Here is a 27,119-nt window from a genome sequence, read left to right on the forward strand (position 1 = left end):
CTAAGATTGAATTTTGGCTTTTGTGCTTCTGTATTCACACCATTAAACTGGGAAATTGATAGAAGTTGAAGTGCAAAACTAGTAGGACACATCAGGAAGCTTATTTGTGAACAGAAATACTTTATATCCTAATGGATCAGACTTCAAACCTGATGGATATTAAAAAAAAAAAAAATTAAACACTTTTACAACGATAATAAAGTACCAAACCAAACCAAACCAAACCAAATAGGGTTTGATTGTATGTCAGTGATTTTATCCCCTGTGAATGTTAATGTGTAGTCGCTTTCTAATTGTATTATGGGAAGTTGTGGTCCCCTGACAGTATCATAAATGATATATCTTTCAGTGTGTAGCCAGAGAAATTATATTCCATTATAATTAGTTTCATTGCAAGAAGAAATATTTTAGAAGGTTGTTTTAATGATTCTAGTTTTTGGTACTTACTTTTTGTGAGTTCTGTAACAAAGTAGTAGAATGAGATTCTACAGGATTATAAGCCATAAGAATGCTATACTGCGAAGGATAATTTTCTTGATTTAAGAAAAAGATAAAAAAGAAAATTTGAAAAGGAAGGAAAAGAGAAAAAGGCAGCAAGTAGTTGAAATTTGATAGTATTTATCTGTTCTCTTCCCCTTTTTTTATTCTTTGTTCTATACTTCTTTCTATATGATTAAGTTTTTCTAATTTTGAAACTGTTTTGGCAGCATTATATAGTATGATGAGGTTATATATAATTTATCTTTCATCTTTTAAAAACATAAAAGAAAATTAAATTGTATAGTGTTGAGATATTTAGCTAACATTCAGAAATTAAGACACCAGCTAATGAGACAGATTTTGTTCTTACAAATTGCTCTAAAGTTTCCTAGTTCTCTTTTAGTATCACCCCAGCAACAATATGTGGAATGAAATTCTTTGCTAATCTTAGAAGGTGCAATAGTCTAATAATCATTAGTAAGAACTGTAAAGATTCTTATAGTGATAAATATAAAATATTTCTATATATTTGAAAATTATTATTAATCACCATTAGCTGCTTACAATAATTGGGATTGCAATTAAAGAAATGTTAGTATCTTATGAAAATTGTACATACAATTTTTCTATAGATTTGAAAATTACTATTAATCACTATTAGCTGGTTATAATAATTGGGAATAGAATTAAAGAAACATTGGTATCTTATGAAGATTGGAGCACAGTAGCCAAAAGTCCCAAATTTGGTGTTACTTACATGGCCATTAATCTAGGTCATAATGGTCTTCTTTCTATTATGTTGGTTGAACTACCAAAAAATGTATCAAGTTATTTAAATGAAGAATGGACATTCCTACCAGGGAATACTTAAAAAAAAATTTTTTTTTGATATGCTATCAGAATTTACATGATGTTCTTGGGCATAGTTATCAACCTTGATTTGCCAGTTGTACAGTTTTTATGCTGATCAGAATTATCAGAGGTTTGTAAAGTAGTTTTTCTGTTAATTGGTTTACCAAACAAAAACAATTAAATTCTGCCTTTGTGTTCCAGGTGTTTTCATATAAAAAAAATTTCAAAAGCACACAAGTTTTTAGGAAATAGGATAAATACTTCCCATTATAAAAATACTTTGCCTCTTTATTATGCCCATTTATATGGAGAGAGGAGAGATGACCAGATGGAAGAGCAGGATTAAAAACATCCAACGACTTACCTGCAGTCCATCCCTGTCATCATGCATGTGCAAATGCATAAACATACACATATACTAATGCACTCACTTCTACGACTTTTTTCTTTAGACAACTTCTTTGGTAGTATTTGTTCTTTCAGTTGAATAATGATCATTTCCATTTCTTTCTTTGGGTTTCTTAATATTTTATAACCTCATTAGGTGCCGTATTCCTTCCCCACTTCAGCATAACCTCTTCTTTTTCTTTAAAGAACCTAAATAAACTTGTTCTTTATTCCAACTTATTAGATTCCTCTTGTAAGATTCAGTCTCATTTTCTGTAGTACTTGGCTGACCCAAATCTTCTGTCTTGCCTGTTCTCCATCCTTGTCAGAGCAAAATCAGTTCCCTATTTAGCCAGTCTTAACACCTTGCCTTTGCTGTGCTCTCAAGTTCTTTCTTTCCTTACCTAATGTTAAAACTTTTCTAGAGCATCTGGTGTTCCTTCTCTAAAATCAGACCCTAAAATGAAGTACCACATGTAAAGATCTATACCAGAGTTCCTTCAGGTACCTGCATATTTATAAGTTGTTACTTTTAACTGTAGGGAATGATTGAGTGACAGGCAGGTATTTAGTTCTAATAAACCAATTTCGTAAGTACCCGAAATGAAATGAAATGAAATGAAATGAAATGAGGGAATTGGTGTTTCCTCTCCTTTTAGATGAGGTGGCAAGAACAAACAATTTGACCCAAAATAAGAAAACTAATTTTAGTGTGTTCTTTAAAAGAACTTATTCCAGTTAAAATGTAAATAACAATATAGTCATTTAACAGTAAAGCTTAGATTTTTTTTTACTATTGTGAAATAAAAATCAGTTCTTTGGACAGATTGGTGTTCATTCTGTTTAAGCTGATTTTTGTATTTAGCATTTTTATTTGTGAAAATCAGTCAAATCAGAGGAGATTATGGAATCTATTTTAAGAGCCATAGATTTTATATGGTTTTGAGATATATCTAGAATGTGTACATTTAAATTAACTTGATTTTTTTAACATAAAACTATCAATATGGAATAACAACATCAAGGTCATTAGATGATCAATTTAATATATTAGTACATGCCCTTTTCTATTTATCTGGATCCCTAAGGATTCAAACAGTGTTTTGTTTTGTTTTGTTTTGTTTTGTTTTGTTTCCTTTCTTTGTTTTTTCTTTAGCTTTTAAGTGGACTTAAAAATGTATAATCATAGAATGTGTGTTGCTATAATGTATAGTGTATGTTTGTGCCTGAACTAAGGATTTCATGTAAAATAGATTTCTTAATTGACAATCATGTTTATAATTGTTATAATAAGGTCAATTTCAGTTTTATTCTTGGCAGGATCATAACCTCTTTTGCCTGGTTTCAGATCCAGTTGTGAATCATGATTGTTTTCTGTCTGATGTAGTTGATAAGTATGTTGGTAACACACATCCACGCTACTGTTGACCATTCAAAGATTTATGCCCACACTTCAGTGCTATAGCATTTTTAATAGGGGGGAAAAAGGGTTGGTGTTCACATATCAGCTCCAGAAGTGAATCCATGAGGGAATATAAATACCCTCAGTTGCCACCACTTCTGGAGTCCTCCCACCTCAAGTACTGACCTAATTAGCCCCTTATTAATTTGCATATTTTGGTGAAAATAGTATCATGGAAAAATTATACTTAGAACTAACAATAATCTATATTTGAAGGATGATTGTGCATACATTTATTTCTACCTTAATCTTTTAATTTTGTCCTCGTCAGTGTGATTGCTGGTTTGATTGGTGGGCATTTTAACCCCCTCAGAATAATTCTACATGTGGGAAACTATATTTCTGTGTGAGGATCAAATTTTTATATTTTACTATACGGTCCTACTGAGGACTACCATTCAGAAAGTTACCATCCCCCAGTCTGCAGTTAGTAAAAGAGTAGGAAGTGTTTTAAATGATTCTATAGTGAGGTTCTCCCCAGTGATATTACTTTCATTGGAATATAAGGTGTGACATTGGCAGGTTAAAACTCACACTTTCCTCCGTCTGAACTTGACTGTTTTACCTTTTATTCGTTTTCTGATTAAGAAGCTATAATGAAAAAAAAAAAAAGAAGCTATAATCCATTTGCATTTATATTCAATTTTAATTCATAAGAATATTTTTGTTTTCAGGGTTATTTTGAATTGAGGTTTTATGATTACATACTGTAAGAGAGGAATTTGGTTTTCACATGGATTATTATTTAGAAAATGGGTTATTCTCAATATACTTTTTATTTTTAGATTGTTATCCCAAGTCAGAAATAACCAGAAAAGTGAGTTATTAGTGCTGTGACAGTTTACCTATAGACCTTTTGTTTTAAGAAGTCTTTAAATATTTTCTAATAATTATTTCTTACTGTTACCTAACAATGTTTCATCCTTATTAAGTGCAGTTATTTTGTTCAACAGCAGTCAGTGGAAGAGCATCTGCAATGTCAAACACTCCTACACACAGTATCGCTGCTTCCATTTCCCAACCTCAGACTCCAACTCCAAGTCCTATCATCTCTCCTTCAGCCATGCTTCCTATCTACCCTGCCATTGATATTGATGCACAGGTAAGCTCTAAATTCAGGATGGATGGTTTTTAACTAAAATTATATCATCAGTAAAAACATTAATCATCTTAGACTTAAGTCATCTTAGGCTGTTTTGTCTCCAGCCAGAGATCTGAGCCACAGTTAGGAATGCGAATCCACATTTTAAAAAATAAAATACCAAATACAGATTATTACTGATAATTATGTGATGGTCTGGTTTTCAAGGTCATCAGTAACTTTTTTTTAACTGTAGTCTAGAAGAGGTTGTTAAAAGAAATAACTTATTTATAATTAGTATGTATTTTCTTCTAATCTTAAATTAGAAGCTATGCTTCTAATTTATAATGGGTTACACATAAAAGATTCTTCCATTTATGTATCGTATATACTTAATTGCATTTATATCGTCTTTGAAAGTTCTGATCTTGCCAACTAAAACATGTAGTGACTGTCTGTGTCTTAGGACTAAGTCAAAACAAAACAAAACAAAAAACCCAATTAAAAAATTAGTTTACCATGTAATCTCAGGTCAGAGTGAAGTTGGAGAGGGGAGGATAGCTTGTGTTTTGTCCTGGAAAAAAGCTTAAGATAAGGCCTAGCTTAGAAGACTGCTGAATAAGGTAAAGGGTATATGGCCTTATTCAGTACTGAGAACTGTTTGGTTTATTTAGTTTTGTATTTTGATTTTTACCTGGGGTTGGGGAGTCCCTGGCTAGCTCAGCTGGTAGAGCACATGACTGTTACTCTCAGGGTCGTGAGTTCAAGCCCCACTTGGACATGGAACCTACTTAAAATAAAAATTAAAAAAAATTTTTTTTAATTAAAAAAAAAAAAAATCTGAGGTGGGGAAGGCATGACATGGGTGAAGGTGGCAGTATACATAATAAAACTTTTTATTTTGTAAATGATCAGTTCTTTGTAACCCTGAATTGCCTGAAGTGTGTGTGTGTGTGTGTGTGTGTGTGTGTGTTACCATTAAGGCTCTGTACTCTCAACCTATTGAAAATAAAGCTTCTGGGGCTTCAGGGTGGCTCAGTTGGTTGAGCATCCGACTCTTGATTTCAGCTCAGGTCATGATCTCATGGTTCATGAGTTCGAGCCCCACTCGGGCTCCAGGCTGACAGTGCAGAGCCTGCTTAGGATTCCTGCTCACTCACTCTGTCTCTCTCTCAAAATAAATAAATAAATTTTTTTAGAATGTTTAAGAAAATAATGCTTCCTTTTCATTAAAATGTTTCTTGGTAATACTGTGAAAAAGGAATTACATTTCTATTCTTACTTGCTTTCCAAATGTTAAGTTACATGTACTTTTTTTTTTAAGCACTTAAAGTTGTCAGGGCTATTTTAAGGAATTGTCTGAGTTTCAGACCTCATATATGAAGTAACTACTTTTAAATAACCATTTTCCTGATGAAGAAACCAAGGCTAAGAGAGAGATTAAACATATCGCTGAGGATCAGTTCATTTAGCTAAGTGATGGGGTTGAGAGTCATACTTAGGTGGGTTTGACTTCAAAGACACCCTCCTTAACTACCGTACTCTATAGTATGTTTTTTAAATTTTTTCAAATTAAAAAAACTATGAAATAATCATTTATGAACCACATGGTTTATATTTAATAATATATAGTAATATAGAACTGGGTTGAATTTGCATTATTTTCCTCCAGGCTTTTTTCCCTCTGAGGCTGTTATGTTGTAACCTATAGCTGTTATGTTTTAACCAGAGATCTAATTTCTAGTTTTTATATGGAATTAAGAATTGATCCATAAGGAAAACTAAAAACCTCACCAAATATAAAAGGATTTTTTAAAAAATTCTTTTGAATAAAATAGCCACAGAAAAAATTCCTCATATGATCATGATTTTATTGAGTTTGAAATTGTTATAGTGGTGGTGAAATTTTACCTGACTATATTACTTAACCAGCTATTGCTATGTTATAAGTTAATTTCTAAGAAGTTACATACAAATATTTCTAATTTTTTTTAATTAAAAAATCTTATATGTTAATTGTAGTTGACATGCTTATGTAAAAAGATTGACTGTGTTCTTCTTAAATATGTGGTCTCTATATTGAGGTTTTTCAGTTGGGATAGTCTATCATGAGTTACACTGCTTGTCATAGAGTTTACAAAGTTCCTGCTTAGAGATACTAACTATTCACCCAACAGCTAATTTATGGTGGAGCTGTGTTTCAAACCACCCCATCAATCTAGGTCTGGAATCTATGCTCTTAACCACTGCACTATGCTACCTCCTTTTCAACTTTTTATCTTAAGTATGAACACTGATTTTAATTATATTAACCTGGTAAATTAGATTATAGAAAATAGGTCCACCACCTAGATGGCATCTTTTCTTTCTTTCATCTTTGCATCTTTTCAGCATGTTTCCTTGGCCATAGGGCATATTTACGTCAATTCTTAATTTAAAGAAAAACAAAACAAATGTTAATTTTTTTAAACCTTCAGCGTATAAGTGTCTTTTAAAATATGCTAATGAGTCTTCACATGATCATACTTTAAACTCATTTAATTGATCATTATATGCAGAAACTAATATTTTTAACAAGGATGAACAGGAATCATGTTCAATTTCTGGAACTTGAAGAATGCTGAAGATGAGAGTTTTCACTCTTTATAAGGTTCCCCAAATCTTACATTCTATAACTAAAAATTACCTTTGGTGTGTAAGTATGTGCCACAGGCTCTCTACCTCTCACATAATGATTTTACTGAATCAAGTTTGTCAGGATATATTTGTTTTTATTCGTTTTGTTTGGTTTTGGTTTTGGTTTTTTTGTTTTGTTTTGTCTTGTTTTAAGTAAGTTCTGTGCCCAGCGTGAAGCTTGAACTCACGACGCCAAGATCATGAGTTGCATGCTCTAGTGACTAAGCCAGCCATGTGCCCCTTTCCTGAATATTTTTAATATATTTATATTAAGTTATATCTATCTACCTATATATATAATTTATAGATATAATTTATATATAAAATAAATATATAAAATATATATAATAACATTTAATATATTTTAATAGCATATACTGTGCTGTTATCAACATTTACTTTAGGAAACATCAATAAATGATAGTTTGAAGGAATTATTTGAGACTTTTACTGTATCTTTTTTCATAACATAGCTCTAATCTTTATTTTGCTGGAATGGCATAACAAAATTTGTATCTGGGTACTGTTAGATACAGAAATTAGTAATCATGTAGAAACTTTTAAGAACTATAGGTTTTATATGAAACAGTACATCTGGTTGAAGGTTAGAGTTGAATACTGGTAAATTAAATATTTTCTGTATTTATTGTGTGAAATAACATAAATCCATGATTATCTTTTAAAGAGGGTAGACATTAAATTTTACTTATATGTCAGGACTGAAATGATAAAGTATGTAAAATTATGTTTTGCCTTTAATGGATAAATATAAATATCTTTTGGATATTTTTCCCTTGTTGGTTTTGCAGTATGGAGAACAGTTTCATCACAATGATTTAATGAGAAATATTAAAGAGACCAGGAAAAATGAGTTAATAGTGGTATGCAGTATGCTGCCATTAAAGCATTCTTCTTTCAAATGCATGCATTCTACTTGTTTATGTGAAGTTTTAAGCAAGTTATTTATTATTTAACTGATTATTGTCATTATTCCCTGATAATTCTCATTCTTCCTAAATGCTTGTTTGTTTTTTTTTAATCTTTTTTGTATTTTATGTGCTACCTCTGACATGTTTAGAGAATGAGAGATTTGGGATTATGAAGGTTATGGAAGTCTAAAAAAAGCTTAGCCCTTGAAGTCCTAATAATTTTCGAAGTAATTTAATTATGTAGGTATAATTAATAGATATATTTCCTTTTTTATTTTTTGTTTATTTTTACAGACCGTTCAGGTATATTTTTCACCTATATCCCAGCTCATTAAAAGTTGCTTTTTCCATTAGTATTGCATCTGTCTTATGATTCCTTCTTATTTTTCATTCCTACATAATTGAATAGTCATGTTGATAATTTACATAATATTTTTACATTGAATATAATTTTAGCATTTTTATAAGAATAGAGTCATCATAACAACATCTGTTACATACAAAATTGTATATTTTATGGTATCATAGGCTAAATGGAAATTTTCTTTAGAATGTAGACCTGAATGAGCTTTTAACAAAGCTTTGGGCATCTCTCTCCCTTTCAGGTTTCTCTTAGATATAGATACATGACAATGTGTGTGACTTCTTAGCCAGTGTAATATAACATGACTTTAGTGATACATTGCCTTTCAGAAAGTCATCAACCTATATTGTTATCATTATTTCCTTGATTAGTAATCTTGAAAACACCTATTTTTTTTTCTGTGCCTTATTAATCATTGTTAATTTTAACCCAGACTTTTGCTTCAGTTAATTTGTTTCTTGAGGTATTACAAATCAGGATAGTGTTTCTTACCATTTGGGGATTGTGTAGGTGTGTATTAGGAAGGTGGAAACCTCCTTCAGAATCTTTAAATTCTTTCATTATTGTCTTTAGAAGATTATCGTAAGATATTAATGAAGTTGCCCACTCTTAAGTTCCCCAAGGAATTTGACAAGCCCTCTTTTCTTAGCTTTAAATATTTTTCCTTCAACTCTCATAATACCTTGTTTATATTTCTTTCATAGTTTGAACTTAAATTTTCCTTTTGCTGTAATCACTAAGCTCCTAGTGAGCAGGGACTGTATTTATTTATCTTTGTCAACCCTGAAGTACCTAACAGAGTACTTTGAACATAAAAGGTGCTTAATAAATGTCAGTTGAGCTGATGTTTTATAATGTGGGAAAAAACCAATATTTTACTAATCCACTAAAATTTCCCATGCTGATCTTTTTCAAATTTTGTTTGTTCAGTTTCTATTTAAAATTGGCACCGCTTTCCTAAATTACTCTTTTAACCCCCAGAAACTCTTAGAAACCTAATAAACTTCATCATAAAGTGGACTCTTCATCATAAAGTTGACTCTTCTGATGGTCTGTACACTAACAGAGAGAGCATATAAGGCAGAGAGACTTAACATTTTATTGACCTCCATTGGCCGTGCCATAGGACTGCTTTATGATGGGGAAAGGAGGATTTCGATATCCAGGATCTCCTTGGTTTTTTAAGCCGATCCTTATCAGTTATTAGCTTGTGTGACCATTGGAAGGTTATTTCTCTGAGGCTTTGTCTCTTTTTTTCTGAAATCAAACATAATAATTCCTTCCTTATAAACCTGAAATGAAGATCAAATACTATTACACAGTCAGAGCGGTCACTCATTTAAGTATTCATGTCCTTCTTCATTGTTGTAGTTGGTGCATCTCTCCCTTGTGGCCATCCCTGATCTCTGCAGTCAGTAGCTCTGCTCTCTGCCAGCCTCTTCTGCAGAGCAGCTTTTGCGGTCTCCCTCTTCATCACTGACTAGTAGGCTTTTTCTTATTTCTTGACTCTATCGATTTTGCCTTTTGTCTCTTGTTATTCTTTTTTTTTTTTATGACAGAGTTTGGTTTTTAGAGTTATTGACCTTCTGGGAGAAAATGCCGTTTCTTTTTGTATTTATTACATAAATATAATAAATGTTATATAAATATGTAAACATAACAAATATATATTTCATATATGTAGTCGTTTGTTTTATTAGTAATAGTCTTTGAATCTGTAATCCCGTATAGCTGTTGTCATTCATTTAACTTAACTATCATTTATTGTTTCCTAGGCAGAGCATCACTTAGTGTTGCTAATCTAGAGTACTCTTGTAGTACTTTCCTCTCTAGTAGTCTGCCCCATGAATTCCAGCCATCCTGACCTCTCCAAACTCTGCCTTTTCAACTCAGGGAGATTGACAGACTGTGTTTGGGTACCCAGTCTGCCCTGAAGCCTTGAAACTCTCCAGGCAATAAGTTGAGTTAATCATTTCTGTCCTCCGAGATCACTGCCATCCATGCACTGCCTCTCTAAACACGATCATTTCAAATAGTTTGCCCCCTCCCCCCCTTTTTTTTTGGTTCTTTGAGATAGGAAAACAAATCTTGTCTGTGCTGTTGTCTATGCTACTCCATTAATGGCTAGAAGTAAAAGTGAGTCCAACAGTGTTTAATTTAATCATGTAGTTGTAAATAGCATATGGGTGGAAAATCATACTTTTTTTTCCTTCATGCCTGCTTTAAGAATTGCCCATAAAGTTCAAATGTTATTTTGTAGCCTTTACAAAATCACACGTTAGCCGCTGATGGAAAAAGAACAACTTAATACCCGAATTTTTGATACAGTAGAATGGTACATCTGTCTCTGTATTTGGTATAAGTATATATTATATAATTGATGCTGTCATTTGAAAATTATCTAATAAGCTAATCAAAAAATAATTTTTTTATAGACTGAAAGTAATCATGATACGGCGCTAACACTTGCCTGTGCTGGTGGTCACGAGGAACTGGTACAAACACTGCTAGAGAGAGGAGCTAGTATTGAGCACCGAGACAAGAAAGGTAGGGCTTACTTCTGTTAATTTTTTTTTTCTGGAATATTTGTATTCTGTGAAGAAATACTGCTTCTAGTCCTATTGTGATAGATATAATGGAAAACACTATTGTTCTTTTGCTTAGCATGTAGTGAGAAGATCATTATTTTTCCTCTAGGTTTTACTCCACTTATCTTGGCTGCTACAGCTGGTCATGTTGGTGTTGTGGAAATATTGCTGGACAATGGTGCAGACATTGAAGCCCAGTCAGAGAGAACCAAGGACACACCGCTATCTTTGGCTTGTTCTGGGGGAAGGCAGGAGGTAACGTTTTCTCCATTGTAATAATTGTCCATCTGTTTTTAGCAAATATATGTTTTAACTTTTATGATTTGATGGTAATAGAGGATTGGCATCTGGATTTATCACAGTAACTGTCCTTTTGCTAATAGATAATAATTTCAAGTATCAGTGTTAGCATAAGCTATCATGTCAGAAAAATCATGTTTATTATTCTGTTCCTCTGAAAGTAGTATCTGCCGTAGGAATCCCTGTGTGTTGCATTCAGGCTAAGGAAATGATTAAGGCATTCCCAATCAAATCTGTAAACTCCTCATAAGCAGGGCCTATAATCATTCATCTTTTCCTATCCTAGAGTACCTAGCATGAAAGGTACTTAAGCTCAGCTTCTTTTGCTCTCTATGTATAAGATTAGTAGGGAATTAAGAGCATTCAGTTTTTAGTTGTTCTTTTCCTCTTCCCCCACTCCTCAAATCTGGAAGAAAGGTTCTCGGGTAAGATTGTATGATCTTTTCATTTTTTTTTAAGGAAAGTAGAACAGCTGGTGTGATCAGGTATAGGCGCAAGAAGTTATAGCTTTACACCCATGTGTGTTTTCTGGCATTTAATGAGCAGCTGGGCAACCTAATGTTTTAAATCTGTTTTTTAAATCCAGTTGTAAGGATTTTGATTAGCCAGTTGTGCTGTCTCTGTGGACTGACAACTTTTCAATTAGGGAGTTGTTGAATCTCAGATTTAGGAAGTACCCTGGGTTAACCAGGTCAGTGTCTTACTCAGTTTAGAAATCTTTTACTTTTTTTTTTTTTGCCATCCTATTATAAAGTTCTCCTAATTATCAAACCTGAATTATGCCTTCCCTAAGTTTCCCCACTATTCTTAATTCTGTTCTTTGATTAATTGAAAGAGGTTTATACTCTCTTATATCTACAGATATTTGAGGCTGTATTTGCCAGTTACCTGTTCTCTATTTGAAGTGTACCCTATTCTTTTGATTATTGGTTTGAGGATATCTTTTCCAAATCCTTCAACTGGCTGTTCTATCCATTATGTCAATATACCTTCTGAAATACTCCATCTAAAATTACTCTGGCCAGGGAGGTGGTAGGTTATTACTTCCCTATTTGTGCAAAACCAAACTGCCTCCCACCCTTTGCCTATCATAACACATCAGGTTATATTGAACTCTAGTCAGCTAAACCCACTGGAGTTTTTAGTAAACCAGAAGATAAAGATTTTTAAGAGGTAGAATAATCCTTGTGCAGAAAGAATGGAAAATCTAATAAAATGGTACATGTATATAGAAAGATAGGAATTAGTGATCCTTTATCTTGTGGATTAAAAAGAATTGGAGCCTAGTGATAATAGTCTTTTTTTTTTTTATACAATTGTTGCTTTGGCCAATTTATAATTTTTAAATTTATAATTTTTGCTCCTTTATATTTGGAATAGATTATAGGTGTGTGGATAGTTAGACACACTTTCTAGAGATGTTTTGCGTAGGAGACAACAAAGAATGTGTTTCTACTGTGCTGTTCCTTCTGGTTGATAACGTGAATACATTTGTATTGTTTCCCTTCCTGCATTCCATAGTAGAGGTGATTGGTATATTAAAAGGATTTTAACCCAAATAATAGGAAGTAAATAGTGAAAAAATAAGCTACTTAATTTGATAAATTATCTCCACCACATCAGAAAATGTAGAGATTCCTATTAATCTCAAGTTGAAATGGTATGGCAGAAAATTTTGCAATTAATAACAACATTAAATTGAAAAACTTAGTTGGGAATGAAAATGGTTCTCTTTTGGAATATGATGAAGGTAAAATTTTGATATAACTGAAATTTTCAATCATTGTATAGCTTGAAATAATGCTTCATAAAATAACAATTTTTTCAGTGTTGAATCAAAAAAGAAGTCAGTTGATTTCCTTCCTTTCAAAGCAGTATTAAAGCCTATATAGCATACTATAATCTTTGAGTATTTATTGCTTTCTGGGAATAGACCATTCCCTTTGAGAGATAACTAAGCTCAGTTATCTTTGTGTAATGGAATTAAGAACTTTAGAAATTTGATTAGGGTTTTCTACTTTCTTGCTTAAGGGACTGTAAAATTTAGCCTAATACCATTTTTTGGTCTTGTGTTTATAACCTTGTCACATAAGCCACCTACTGTTTCTGGCTCTAAAAGCAAAAAAGTGATGGACAGAAAGTCATAATCTAAAATTAGTCATAGCTTTATTCCTATGAGGAAAGTTTTAGCTTGTATGTTAAGATAAAGCACTGTTCATTAACATTTATTTGTTATTTCCTAGTTAGTTTTGTAGGATATTTTACTAATACTAAGTGCAAGGTAGGGGCTCCTGGGTGGCTCAGTCGTTAGAGATTCTGACTTCAGCTCAGGTCAGGATCTCGCAGTTTGTGAGTTCGAGCCCTGTGTTGGGCTCTGTGCTAACAGCTCAGAGCCTGGAAGCTGTTTCAGATTCTGTCTGTGTCTCCCTCTCTCTGCCCCTTCCTCACTCATGCTGTGTCTCTGTCTCTCAAAAATGAATAAACGTTAAAAAAAAAATTAAAAAAAACAATATTAAGTGCAAGATAAGAGCTATGATCTTGGACAATCCTTAACTTTTCTCTGCCTCATTTGTAAAATGAAGGTGAAAATACTAGCACTTGTGTCAAAGAGTTGTTTTGTGCATTAAATGACATAATGGACAAAAGACGCTGATAAGTACTTAAATAAATGGTAAATGTTTTTCGGCTATCAGGGAATGTAAATTAAAAAAACCCCAGTGGGTTACCACCACGCACCCAACTAGAATGGCTAAAATTATAAAGACTGGCAATACCAATTTTGCTAACGATGTGGAGCAACCAGGACTCACTTATTATTGGTGGGAGTATAAATGGTATAACCACTTTAGGAAAAGGTCTGGCAATTTCTTATAAAACTGAACATACACCCAGAAATTCTACTAGGTGGAACCCATGAGCAATGAAAATGTATTTCTGGAGGAATGTTCATAACAACTTTATTCAAATTTACCAAAAACTAGAGACAGCAAAGCTGTTCATCAGTAGGAGAATAGATCACCTATAGTATATTCATATAATGGAATGGTATGCAATACCCACATATGACTTTCAAACACTGATATCATCTATATGAGGATTTAAGATAGATGAAATTAGTCTATAGGTGAGACTGACTGGGAAAGGGGCATGAATAAATAACAGGATTTAAATTACATTAGTTTTGGGGTGCCTAGGTGGCTCAGTCAAGTGTCTAACTCTTGATTTTGCCTCAGGTCATGATCTCATGGTTGTGAGATTGAGCCCATGTAGGGCTCAAGATTCTTTCTTTCCCTCTCTCTGTCCCTCCCCTACTCATGCCCTTTCTCTTTGTCCATAAAAAAAAAAAAAAAAAAAAAAAATTATTAGGGGCCCCTGGGTAGCTCAGTCTGTTGAGCATCTGACTTTGTCTCAGGTCATGAACTCAGGGTTTGTGAGTTCGAGCCCTGCATTGGGCTTGCTCCTGTCCATGCAGAGTCCTCTTTGGATCCTCTGTCCCCCCCCCCCCCCCACTCTTTGCCTCTCCCCAGCTCACGCCTTCTCTCTCAAAAATAACCATTAAAAACAAAGTATTAAAATTAAAAAAAAATAAATTACATTAGTTTTATGCATTTGTCAGTACTCAGTGAATATACACCCAAGTTTTGTGCATTGGTTGTAAGTTATATATTTTACCCCCAAAAAATTTAAAGCAAGTAATATTCTAGATAATTATACACATGCTAATGCACTTAAGGGAAATTGCAGGTGTCCATTTTACTTTGAAATGAGATGCATCAGAAAATGGACAGATGAAAGATGTAATAAAGTAAGTGTAGTAGAATATTAATGGTAAACTCTAGGTAGCAAGTATATGTAAATTTCTTAAGCTTTTCCATATGTTTAAAATTTTTCATAAAATATTGGGAAAAATAAATATTACTTTTATTCCAAGTTTTTAAACATTGTTATTGATTATAAGTTTAAAAAAATATTTTTAAATCATTATAAATGAAAAAATCTTATTCTGTTTTACCACTATGTGATGAAATAACAGAGAAATGCTAATTGCTAAGATAGCATTGCACAACAACACACTGAGATCCAGCAGATCTGAGACCCTGGTCTTTCATGAACACACTGTGCCATTTTAACAAATTCCAAAATGGATTTTTTTCCCCCCAAAATGGATTTTAATTGAAAAGCCTGCTTTCTGTTGGCTTGTAAGAGCTCTTGCTATCATTTGAAGCTGATTTTGTGCAAAGGATTAAAAAAAGGACTTTCCTCTGTTTTCTTATACGATATACCAGAAAAATAAATCAGAAATACACACTTTGCAAATTGTTTCACCATAAGAAGAAAACACAACTTTTCCTCTTTTCTTTCCAGGTGGTGGAGCTGTTGTTAGCTCGAGGAGCAAATAAAGAGCACAGGAATGTTTCTGATTACACACCTCTAAGCCTGGCTGCTTCTGGTGGCTATGTGAACATTATCAAAATATTACTAAATGCAGGAGCAGAGATTAATTCTAGGCAAGTTTTATTCTCTTTCTATAAGCCCCTTAAGAGTGTTATGACAAAGCTATTTGTAGAACACTTGTATTTCTTATGCCATATTTAGAAAATGCCTTCATTACAAGTTTAGAATCCAAATTGTTAGAGATTTTTAAGATTAATTTTATTTAAGTATTTAAAACTATTTCTATTGATATAGAACTTGAGAAACCATCACTTACTCTATTTCTTATGGTACTAAAAGTAAACACAAGTTTTTATGCTTTAGGATGGAAAGCCCATCTTAATAATCACTTAATAATTTAATAGTTACTTTTCAGCCCAAGTCATTATGTTGGATGAGCTACAGAAAGTAGTCTAGGTCTAGGTGGTAAAAGATTTCTAATGGAGTCTTGGTAGTATCTCATAGACTTACTAGGGCTGAGAAAAATTATTATTTTAAATAGTCCTGCAAACTAAAGAATCAAATCCTGAAATAGAATTCTATAAAATTCATCCAATTTTTTCTGGGACATTTAAATTTTATATCTTTTCCTTTTGTTCTCCCCATACCTCCACCCCCAGAACTGGTAGCAAATTGGGCATTTCTCCTCTGATGTTAGCAGCTATGAATGGGCATACAGCTGCTGTTAAGCTCCTGTTAGACATGGGCTCTGACATAAATGCTCAAATAGAAACCAATCGGAACACTGCCCTTACCTTAGCCTGCTTCCAAGGAAGAACTGAAGTGGTTAGTCTTCTGCTTGATAGAAAAGCAAATGTGGAACACAGAGCTAAGGTAAGAAAAATCTGAGATTTATACATGGATTTATTTATTGCTTCGATATTTAAGGTGTACAGTAGCATTATGCTAATTAATAATTTTAGTATTTTCTTGTAACATATATCTTACATATGTATTTAATCAGAAATCATTCTGTGTACTCAGTCAAGCATTAACTCTTGAAAATACTTTAACACTAAATTTTTATAGGTAAAAATGACATACTAGGGTTATCAGCTAGAAAATACGTACTTTATGAAAGAGAAGAGAGGAAACATTTATCAGTGCCAGTTATATGCCAAGTGCTTGCATCTTGGCAAGTTTTTTTCACAAGTTTTTTTCACAATAAATTGACATTAAGTAGAATCATCTTTCTGGATCACACTGTAACTCAGGCTGTAGTGTCAGTGCTGAAATTTAGTTGTGACTCTTTGTAGCAACTATATCAAGTTGCTCCCCAGGTGGTTCTTTAAACATTTTCTCTCTTTTCAGTCTCTCATGTGTTGCTTTTATTTTTCGCTAAACCTAGACTGGCCTCACACCACTCATGGAAGCTGCCTCTGGTGGATATGCAGAGGTGGGCCGAGTTCTTTTGGATAAAGGTGCTGATGTTAATGCCCCTCCAGTGCCCTCTTCGAGAGATACAGCTTTAACCATAGCAGCAGATAAAGGGCATTATAAATTCTGTGAGCTTCTCATTGGCAGGTATGATGTTATCATGCCCTTCATATGTGACTATGGTGTTACTAGTGATTACTATTCTCTCTGGGCAAATTGTACTATTAAAATATCAAATGTGGTTACTTCTGTAAACTACAATTGCATGTTTTGTTTTATTTTTTACACCTACTTCTGTTATTTCCCACCTATCTAGAGCTATGCTACGTTGTCTGATTTATTTCAGTGCAACCTAGAAATACTTCTCTTCTTCCTTTCTTGGGTGTGTATACACTTTTAAAGTACTATAATACGCTATTTGAACATCCAGCTGTTGGCCTGCGTATTCACATCTCCGACACAGTTTGAGTTTTCCAGAGAGTTATTGCTGGAAATCTTAAAAATCTAGCAGCAATCTAAGATTTTGTTGTTGATTTTGTTGTTGTTGTTGTTTTTAATTTGTTTATATTTTGTTTTTGTTTTTGTTTTTAATAGCAATTAGGGCTTTTAAGTGACAGTTACAGAATTGTTCAAGGTATCAGACAGGATCCAGGGGAATTCCTGCTTTCACTCACTTAGAAGTTCCTGCCAGTCTTCTAAAGATGCTTGCCAGCTGAATTGGATTTCTTGCTTTAACAGTCTTAAAGACATTTGCATGGTGTCCTAAGCAGTAGTATTTAGTAGTGGCAGCTATCACCTGTTATTCATCATGAGTCTTACCATGATGCCCACTGAGTGCTAAATCTGCATGTTATTTTTAGATTCATTCTTTTCTGAAGCCACATAATAAAAAATACATAAATACAAGTAATCTGAAATAGATACAAGTGCCTTGTAAGATACTGTTTATGTCTCTTGCATACTGTTTGTTTAATGTATTGATTATGCTATTAACAGGATATACTTATATTTTTCACTAAATAAAACTTCACATTTTCTCAGGATTGAAACCCAGAATTATGCAGTCATTAAAATAAGAAAAGCAATTATTAGTATACAGTTGTTTTTTAATTTGAAGACTTTTAAATTTGATGGTAGAAATTCCTTGTAATTTTGAGAGAAAAATGTATTTAAGTCCTTGAATATTATATCTAATATTTCACTTTTACAGAATATTTTTCATATGTTAATAGTTGATTTTTATCGTTATCTGTGTCATTCCATTTATTTTAAACAATACCTGTGTCATTCGTTTAGGGGAGCTCACATTGATGTACGTAATAAGAAGGGGAACACTCCATTGTGGCTAGCAGCAAATGGCGGACACCTTGATGTGGTTCAGTTACTAGTACAAGCAGGTGCAGATGTGGATGCAGCAGACAACCGCAAGATAACTCCTCTGATGGCAGCATTTAGGAAGGTAGAAGTCTTTCATCCTCATTCACTTGGACGTTTTTCAACTTTTCTGGATATGTATAGTTTAGTGATTACTAAAGAGTCTCATTTTAGGATTTAGCGGTAGTGATGAAAGCAGTAAAACAATAAGCAAATAATCACTGATGGCAACACTGAAAGGTAGACACAGGTATCCCAGAAAAACCATTAATATTACCCATATTGATAAGTTAAGCTAAGTAAACTTTTAAAAAGTAGTTCTAAGTAGTATTTCCAAAATCTAGTTGCAATCTTAATCTTTCACACAAAATGTAAATCCAATTAAAAGTAACTAATTACTTATGGATGAATGTTTTCTTGTATTAGCACAGCAGGGAAAAAATTAACTTAAGTTGGTTTTATTTTTAATCATTTGCTTTAATTACTAGGAACAAGAGAATTATATAATGAAAACCCAGCCACCAATATTTTGAAATGCCTGAAGATCAAATGAACTACATTCAGAAGTAGAAATAAATTTTGTGAAAAGAGAAACTTTGTTTCTCTTCCTATAATGCATAGCACAGAGTGATTTAATAATTTGGTTGGTCTCTTAAATTCAGCTTTAATTTGTTACTAGGAAAACTGGATTACTGTTCAGTGTTTAAAATTCAAGTTTTGTCATTTTGAGACAGGTAGGTAAAATCCCTTGGTAGGTTCCAAATTATTTTGTTGTATTGAAGATTTTAATATATAAATTGCAAGAAATCATATTTCTTCTTTTTTTTCTTATTATTCTCTCTGTCTGTGCTTTGTACCACCTCGTCCCTAGGTATTCTAGACTGCCTAGACACTGAATCTCTTGTTATTTCCTCTTTCTTTCTCTTTCTCACTACATCTTCTCCAAGCAAGGTAACATATCATTCATCTTCCTAACCACTCCACTATATTAGTATCCTCTTCTAGAACTTTTTCCTCCCTTCAGTCTCTGTCATCCTTTGAAACGCAATGTTAGTTTGTTAGTCAAAACCAACATAATCTGGTGCCGTTAGAGCTCATCCCCTATTTTGAATTTCTGATGTGGAGTCTTCTCCTTGCTTGGTCTTTTGTTTGTTACCGTCTCTTACGTCACCATTGTTCTCATCTCAGAAATACCCATATTCTTCATTATTTTTCCAGACTTATTCATTCTTTGTGTATCGTTTAAATCTCCCATTCTACAAAAACACTTCCAATCCTATTTGAGCTCACAGCAGGACATTTAATCCTCTAAACATTGTAGAAGTTCTACAATCTGTTATTTTTATCGTTCATTTTGACAAAAATTATCTTGTTACTACTCTATCACGCATATGTCTTCTCTTTCCAAATAGGCTTAATTCCTTAAGAACAGTGTTTATCTTTTATATTCTTTTGTATTCATCCCATTATTTATTTATTTTTTAGTATTTACCATGTGTTACTGTAATGGTTGGCCTATTACATTGTACAGAGTACAGCAGTTGCATTTTTTTTTTGTTTTTAAAGAAATATATGATTTAATAAGAGGGAGTAAGATCCACATACAAAGTCAGGTAACTGTGAGGTGTCCCATATAATTTAAATACCATAGAAGTGTTGGCAAGTTATCAAGAAATGATGTAAATGGCATTGAACTATTCATTAAAAGATAGGAATAGGAATAGTTTAAAAAGATGTAGATGAAAAGGAAGAGATAGGGAAATATACTAAATATAAACAGTCTGTTTATCAAAACTAGCTAATTCATAGGAATTGTGTTCAGAGAGCAATAGTATAGATTGGAGAAAGTTAGAGTCTCTTGAGTCCTGGTCTAAAAGTTTTGAGCTTTACTTAGTGAACTGGGTTACAGTGAATAATATAATCATAGCTCATGCTTTAGGAAAGTGTATCTTATTTCTTTTGTACTACTAGTATAGTGTTATACTTTTAGTTTTTATCTGAAAGAACAAAATTGTTATTTCTATTCTTTCAGGGCTTAGAATTGAAATAGGATGCTCACGTATGAATTAACTAGAAACAAATGAACTTTTTTTTTTCTTTCAGACATATCCCCATTTCTTCATACTAATTTTTGGCTTGTTGGCTTTTCATTCAGTGTTGTTTAGAATTTTAGATCAGGTTATTCTGTACTGTTTTGGAGGGGTGGGATGAGAATGAACAGTGTAGATTTAACTTATCAGAACCAAAGTTTGTCTCTTTTTCATTTACAGTGCAAATGATATCTAAGACTTTATTCTGTGGCACTGATGTCAAAGTAATATTAGTTAAGACAAGACTATAGATTTACTGAATCCTGTTAAGAGTCTGTTTTCAATCTGATATTGGTATCTGTTTTTTAGGGTCATGTGAAGGTGGTGCGCTACTTAGTCAAAGAAGTCAATCAGTTTCCATCAGATTCTGAATGTATGAGATACATAGCAACCATCACTGATAAGGTAATAATAGTGATTAAGTTCATCTCAGTATATGAGCTAGGGATCTCATTTGGTTTTTTTGTAAGTGTGTGTGTGTATCTCACGCTAAGAAAAAAGTCTTAGTCTAAGCAATAATGTGTGATATGTAATAGTTTTCATTTATCTAGTATTTGGGAATGCAGTATTGTATTTAAAAGGTGCTTCAGATTATTCAGTTACCTAATGAAGCAATAAAACATTCTCTAAGACCTAACTAAAACTGAGCATAGTACTTTTTATAGTCATGGGCAAGGAAACTTTATGTTTTCGATATAATATAAAAGTTGGAGTAATTATCAGCTTAAGAATGAATTGGCTAGGATTTTTGCCGAAAAAGTAGAGAAAGTGAAATAAATCCTATTAGAGATCTAATTGAGATGTTCCCCTGGTGATGTTTTAATTTGGGGTTTATACTAACATTTGACTAAAATCCTAAGACATGTGTCTGAAAATGCAAAGAGGTCAATAAATCTAAAAATGTCTTGCTCAGCAGTCATTACATAATAGTGATCACTTTTTTTTCATGAGTTTTATTTAACATAGCTAATTCATGGTCTCGCCTGCCTGTACATTTCTCTATGATAATTAACATTCCTGGATACCACTGTTTTTTGTTTTCTGTGGGATTTTTTTGGAGGGGTGGGGAGATTAAAAGTAAGGCTTTCGTTGAATAGGGAAATAGCCCTTTCCTGTTAAATAGTATGTCCCGAGAATGAAATCACTGAGAAAAGTATGTAAGTACCCATGTCTGTGATTTCTTTAAGTGTGATTCTTGCACAGGAAGTTGTAGCAACAAAGCTTAAATATTTGAAACAGTTCCCGTCAATTAAGTTCTTTAATTTTTTAAACCCATTTTCTTTGTTGACGTTGACCTTTCCCTTCAGCCCATTGACCAGCTGGCATAAATTATTGAAGCTGTGTTTGCTATATGATTTCTTACATTGAAATTTTAGGAATGAGTAATTTTAGTTTCCAAAATACCAGTCACATGGATGTTATTTTGAAGGACAGTAGAGGCTCTTTGCTTGTGTAACTTAAAAAACATATACCATTTAGATTATGGTTTTGTTTTTACCCTTTTTTGCCCTACCACTGATGTTTATTGCTTATATGTTCATTCAAGTACCTTAATTAAATATCTTTGTGTTTTCAGGAGTCTCTCTAAATGTGAATTGTGTTTTGAGGCTGCAAACATCTTAATTTTTTATTTTAGGAGATGCTGAAGAAGTGTCATCTTTGTATGGAATCAATAGTACAAGCCAAAGATAGACAGGCTGCTGAAGCAAACAAAAATGCCAGCATTTTATTAGAAGAGTTAGACTTGGAAAAGGTAATGATAACCTTTACATGTGAAAAATACCAACTTTTTTCCTTTTCCTTCTCCCTAATTTGTAATCTGTTATCTTTTATTTTTCTTTCATTTTGTCTTTTGTTTTTGGTTTAAATTATGTACATGTTTTTCCCTCAAGTTTGGTTCAAATTGAATTATGACTATCTTAAATATCATTAAAAGAATTTTCTTTGTAATCAAATTAACTAAATTTTATTATAGGAATTGCATTCATCTGGAAGTCAGAAAACCTAGCCTCTAATCAAGTTGAGTCTTAACGAATGAATGATCTCTTAATCCCCATCCAAATTGATCTTTCACTGATCCTTGTAATTTGTTGCCAGCAGATTTATCAGAGTACCAAATGCATTACCAACACATAACCAACCAGTGAGTTACAGCCACTTGGTAGAATGTTTAATGAGTTCATTTTTTAAATGGATGATTTCTTTTGTACTTTTCTCTTTCAGGCAGAACAACATCATTCCCACCTATTCTCACGGGCAGTAAAATACTCCAAACAACATTTGGTTTTGACAGTCCCATAGTTCCTTCTTTCTCCCCCTTCCTGTCAATAACTCTGCATTCTGGAATGTAATGCAAATAGTAATCACAGCAAGAAAAGAGTTGGTTGACATTGAATATTATGGAATACATATTCTGCCATATTTCATCTTTTTTAAAAAGGTTAAAAATGCTTCAGATTTAATATTACTGTTTAAATTTATAAAGGATATAGAGTGATAATTTTAATCTTTTTGATTTGAGTCAGCTCCTTTTTTATTATACTTGCTGACTTTGTTAAACTGTGTATTTCAACTTACATAAAAAAAATATGAATTATTCTCAACATTTTATTCTAATTTATTTATTTTTTTAAAGTTTATTTATTTTGAGAGAGAGAGAGACACTGTGCATGCACGAGCAGGGAGAGGCAGAGAGAGAGCGGGAGAGAGAGAGAATCCTAAGCAGGCTCTGTGCTGTTACCACAGAGCTGGACTCGGGGCTCAATCTCACAAACTATGAGGCCATGACCTGAGCTAAAACCAAGAGCCAGATGCTTAACTGACTGAGCCACCCAGGCACCCCCATTTTGTTCTAATTTAAATGTGAAAATACGCTATTATTTTTCAGAAAATATACTTAATACTGGAGGTTCTTCATTTTTTAAACTCTGGTTTAATTTCTGATCAAACAAATTGACTTTTTGGTCATTTTGAAATTTTAATTTTTTTTTAATGTTTATTTATTTTTGAGAGAGAGAAAGAGACACAGAGTGTGAGCAGGGGAGGGCCAGAGAGAGGGAGACACAGAATCACAGCCCAGAGCCCACCGGGGCTCGAACTCATGAACTGCGAGATCATGACCTGAGCCGAAGTCGGACGCTTAACCGACTGAGCCACCCAGGCGCCCCATCCATTTTGAAATTTTAAAACAACATGAGCACATTGAGAGGTAGATAGTTATTATAACTATTACTTGACCTGTTTTCATATTCAGTTTTATCTAATATTTAATGCCTCTTAAATACCGAGCAAAATAATAGGGCCAATTTGTATGATAAAATGTATTATTTTCGTCTTCTCACTAAAAAAAGTATTACTCCCTTCCTCTTACAGATGGAGAAATTAAATCTATGGGAAGTTAAATAACTTGATTAAGCTAGGGTAGGATTCGAACCCAGTTTTTTCCTTCCAAATTCCCAGGGTCCCACTCGTTCCTTAACTGACCATAACATACCTCTTAGTTCTTTTTAGTTCTTTCTTCACAAAGTATTAATAATATCCTGATTTTGCATTACTCTCCTATTTTTGCACTAGAATTCTTCTGTTTCTAAGTTATATTATGATACTTACTGTTTCTTTTTGCATTTTTATCAAATCTAGAAAGCATCCTTTCTACAACTGAGACATAAAAATCTGTTTTTAAATAAAATCTTTAATTTCTTCATGCCTATGGTACTTACACATTACATTAAATACATCTAGGGACTTAGTGCATACCTGTAGATTATAGAGACAGGAGGCCATTTATAGGAGATATCTTTTTAAAGATGTCTGTTCTCAGTCAACTTCAGTTTTTTTTTTCTTTATTACAATAATGTGTTCAATTTAAACTGAAATATGCATAAAGAAAAACATGTCACCATTGTAAGATAACTAAAGCTAAAAACCTGGCATGGTAACAAAGTCTGCACCTCTGCAATTACTTACAAAGTCTTTTAAGACTGTATGTGATAAGCCCACCTATAATATTTCTTACACCTCTGATCTTATTTTTTTATTACTTTTGGTCACTTTGCTCCATCCATACAGACCATCCTCTTCTGCTCTTCCTGTGACTTCTGCCTTGAATGTCACTTCATTTGCCTCTTATTTTAGTCTCCCTTCCACAAACACTCTTGCTACTTTTCTTCCCTTCTTTATTTTCACTCTGTAACGTTTGAAATGTATTTTATTTAGTTATCTTATTGGACTCTCTCTACCACTACAATGTATGCATCACAAAATGGTGCGTGGCATGTCATAGGCACTCAATAAATATTTCTTGAGCGAATGAATATTCGCACATATGGAGATGGTGATACTTTTTATTAAAAAGGGTCATGTGAACACATTGCTCTAATACTTGCTTTTCCTCTCTCAGTAATTGATGGATATTGTCAGTTGTTAGTGATTTAAATAACTGTAGAATATATGCCATAGTAAGTTTGTTGCCAGTTTTTTGTCACTACAGGTAATGTTACTATAAAATCCTTATACATATTTCCTTATATTTTGGTGTTTTTATTTTTATAAAGTTTCTTCACTTGGGTCAATATATTTTAAATTTGATATACTTCCAAAATATTTTCCTACTGTTATCAGCAACACAGGTGTCATTTTCTTGATTTCTTTCCAACATTTCTTAACCTTGATGTTCCAAGAGCCTCAGATTTAAAGTAAGTCAAAAGGAACTGCTTTCAAATGTCACTGCATATTTTTCCATAATATTAAAACTCAAACTAATAAATAATTCTTCATCGTAAGTTAATTAGATGTAAATTGATTCTGCTGCATGCACTGATACTTTATAAACAATTTTGAATGGGGGCGATGTAGAGGTAAAATTCTAGATTACACAGGAGGTACGTCTCTCCTAAACTCTACCCCAGTATTTCTGTTTGAAAAATTATCAGATTGGTATCTGACAGGGTTTGGTTCACTTTTTTCACTTATTATTTATGTCTGGGAAAATACCTTTTTCTTTTTTTATTCTTTTGCCTTTTGAGACACAGTGTATCTGGCTCCACCATTTCTGATTTAAGAACATCTTGGAGTTGGTCTTGTCTGGTCCAAGTTGAATGTTCTATATAGGTAATTTATTGCTTGTATAATAGTGCTTCTCTGATCAGCCTTTCTAATTTGAAAATTTTGGTTAATAGGTTTGTAAAAACTGCTGCTGACAATACTGCCCATTATATTTATCAGATTCTCTTATCCTTGTTCAGTGAACATATATTTACTCAGCATTTATTATGTGGAAGAGTCCCTGCTTTGGAGCAGTTTAGCTGGTCAAACTGAGGACTTCTCTTACAGTTAATTGCTTGCTCTCTTAGGCAATTAACAACTAGGTTATACTGATGGCTGTTGGTATCCTAGTGGATACTGTGGATCTGCATTTTTGATATATTTCTTTCACCCTTGCACTTTATTACTTACTGTTTCTCCCCCTATCTTTTTCCTTATAAACTTGCATTACCTATGTAGGGTGTAGTTTTACAATATTCCTATTAGATATTTTCCATTGGGCTTTTTTGCCTATACCTGAAGCTTTTAATATGCCCATCCCATAATCTTAATTTTATACATTTCATTTTCTGATTATCTTTTCAGCTTTACTCCCTCTAGAATTCTACCTCCAACAATCCTGACAACCCTGCCTACCAAAAAATTTAGGATCCACTTCTACCACCCTTCACTGTTCTTTACTCTTTCTTTCATTTCACTCCCACCTGTAGCCTACTAACGAAACGTGTAGGAAAAAAACATTCACTTGATGACGAATTTTACTTTAAATGGGTGACAGTGAACCCTTTAATGCTACCTAGTATACTGTGCTTCCCTAATTTCATTCATTCTCCCACTTATCAAGACCACTATTACTTTCTCTCCTTTATCCTCACTTCCAATACATCTGCTCCTTTATCCTCAACTAATGACCTTACATTTTACAGTGAGAAAACTGAGCATCAAAAGTAAACTGTCAGACTTTTCTCCACCCATTTCCCCATCCACCAATTTCTACCCATATTCTTCCTCCCAGTTACTAAATAAACTTTTTTGTAACCAGCCCCATCTGTTAAACTAGATCTGGTCACCCTTACTCAAAAACATTGTGGCAATTTTTTTCTCTTTGTCCTATATCATTTTTCCTCTTCTTGTGGATCATTCTCATCTTCATACAAGCTTATTTCTCCAATCTCAAAAAACCTTTTGATTCCTCCATCCCTGTCTCCAGTTTTCAGCTACAAACTCATCCCTTTGCTTCCCTTCGCAGCCAAACGATAACAGCAAACTCATCTATTTTGGCAACGTACTCCTGTCAGGCTCCCACTCTCACAACTCCACCAAAACTACGCTTTTATGGTCTCCAGTGACTTTCATGTAGCCAAACCCAGTGCTCAGTGCTCAGTGCTCTATCCTCATCTCATGGAGCCAAATAATACCTGACCTACTTCTTCACTTGACCTCCATTGCACTACACACTCTTGGTTTTTCTCTTACCTCCCTGGATGTTCCTTCTGTGTCTTCTTTGCTACTTCCTCCTCTTCTCCTCTTTTAGTTGGCAAGCCCCTTGGCTCATTACATTATCATCTTTTTCCACTGGTTACCTCATCCTGCTTCTTAAATTTAAATAAATAACAGCTGATCCCAAAAATATATCTTTAGCACAGATATCTTCCCTAAACTCGTCTCATCTCCTACTAGTT

The 27,119-nt window shown here is 33.2% G+C and overlaps 1 protein-coding gene across 7 annotated transcripts in view; it reads left to right on the plus strand.

Annotated features, from left to right (window-relative positions):
* Positions 1-27,119, plus strand: part of ANKRD17 (ankyrin repeat domain 17) — a 164,075-nt gene that overhangs the window by 107,049 nt on the left and 29,907 nt on the right. For 5 of the 7 annotated variants that reach the window (XM_058722305.1, XM_058722310.1, XM_058722309.1 and 2 more), the window contains 9 exons: positions 4,135-4,283; positions 10,667-10,778; positions 10,929-11,074; positions 15,485-15,627; positions 16,174-16,387; positions 16,902-17,077; positions 18,227-18,389; positions 20,704-20,799; positions 22,031-22,147. In XM_058722305.1, coding sequence (XP_058578288.1) covers positions 4,135-4,283; positions 10,667-10,778; positions 10,929-11,074; positions 15,485-15,627; positions 16,174-16,387; positions 16,902-17,077; positions 18,227-18,389; positions 20,704-20,799; positions 22,031-22,147 — 1,316 coding nt within the window. The remainder of the gene's footprint in view (positions 1-4,134; positions 4,284-10,666; positions 10,779-10,928; positions 11,075-15,484; positions 15,628-16,173; positions 16,388-16,901; positions 17,078-18,226; positions 18,390-20,703; positions 20,800-22,030; positions 22,148-27,119) is intronic. The other 2 variants (XM_058722306.1, XM_058722311.1) reach the window with 1 other exon arrangement.

Source organism: Neofelis nebulosa, chromosome 3, assembly GCF_028018385.1.
Source record: "Neofelis nebulosa isolate mNeoNeb1 chromosome 3, mNeoNeb1.pri, whole genome shotgun sequence".
Taxonomy (NCBI): domain Eukaryota; kingdom Metazoa; phylum Chordata; class Mammalia; order Carnivora; family Felidae; genus Neofelis; species Neofelis nebulosa.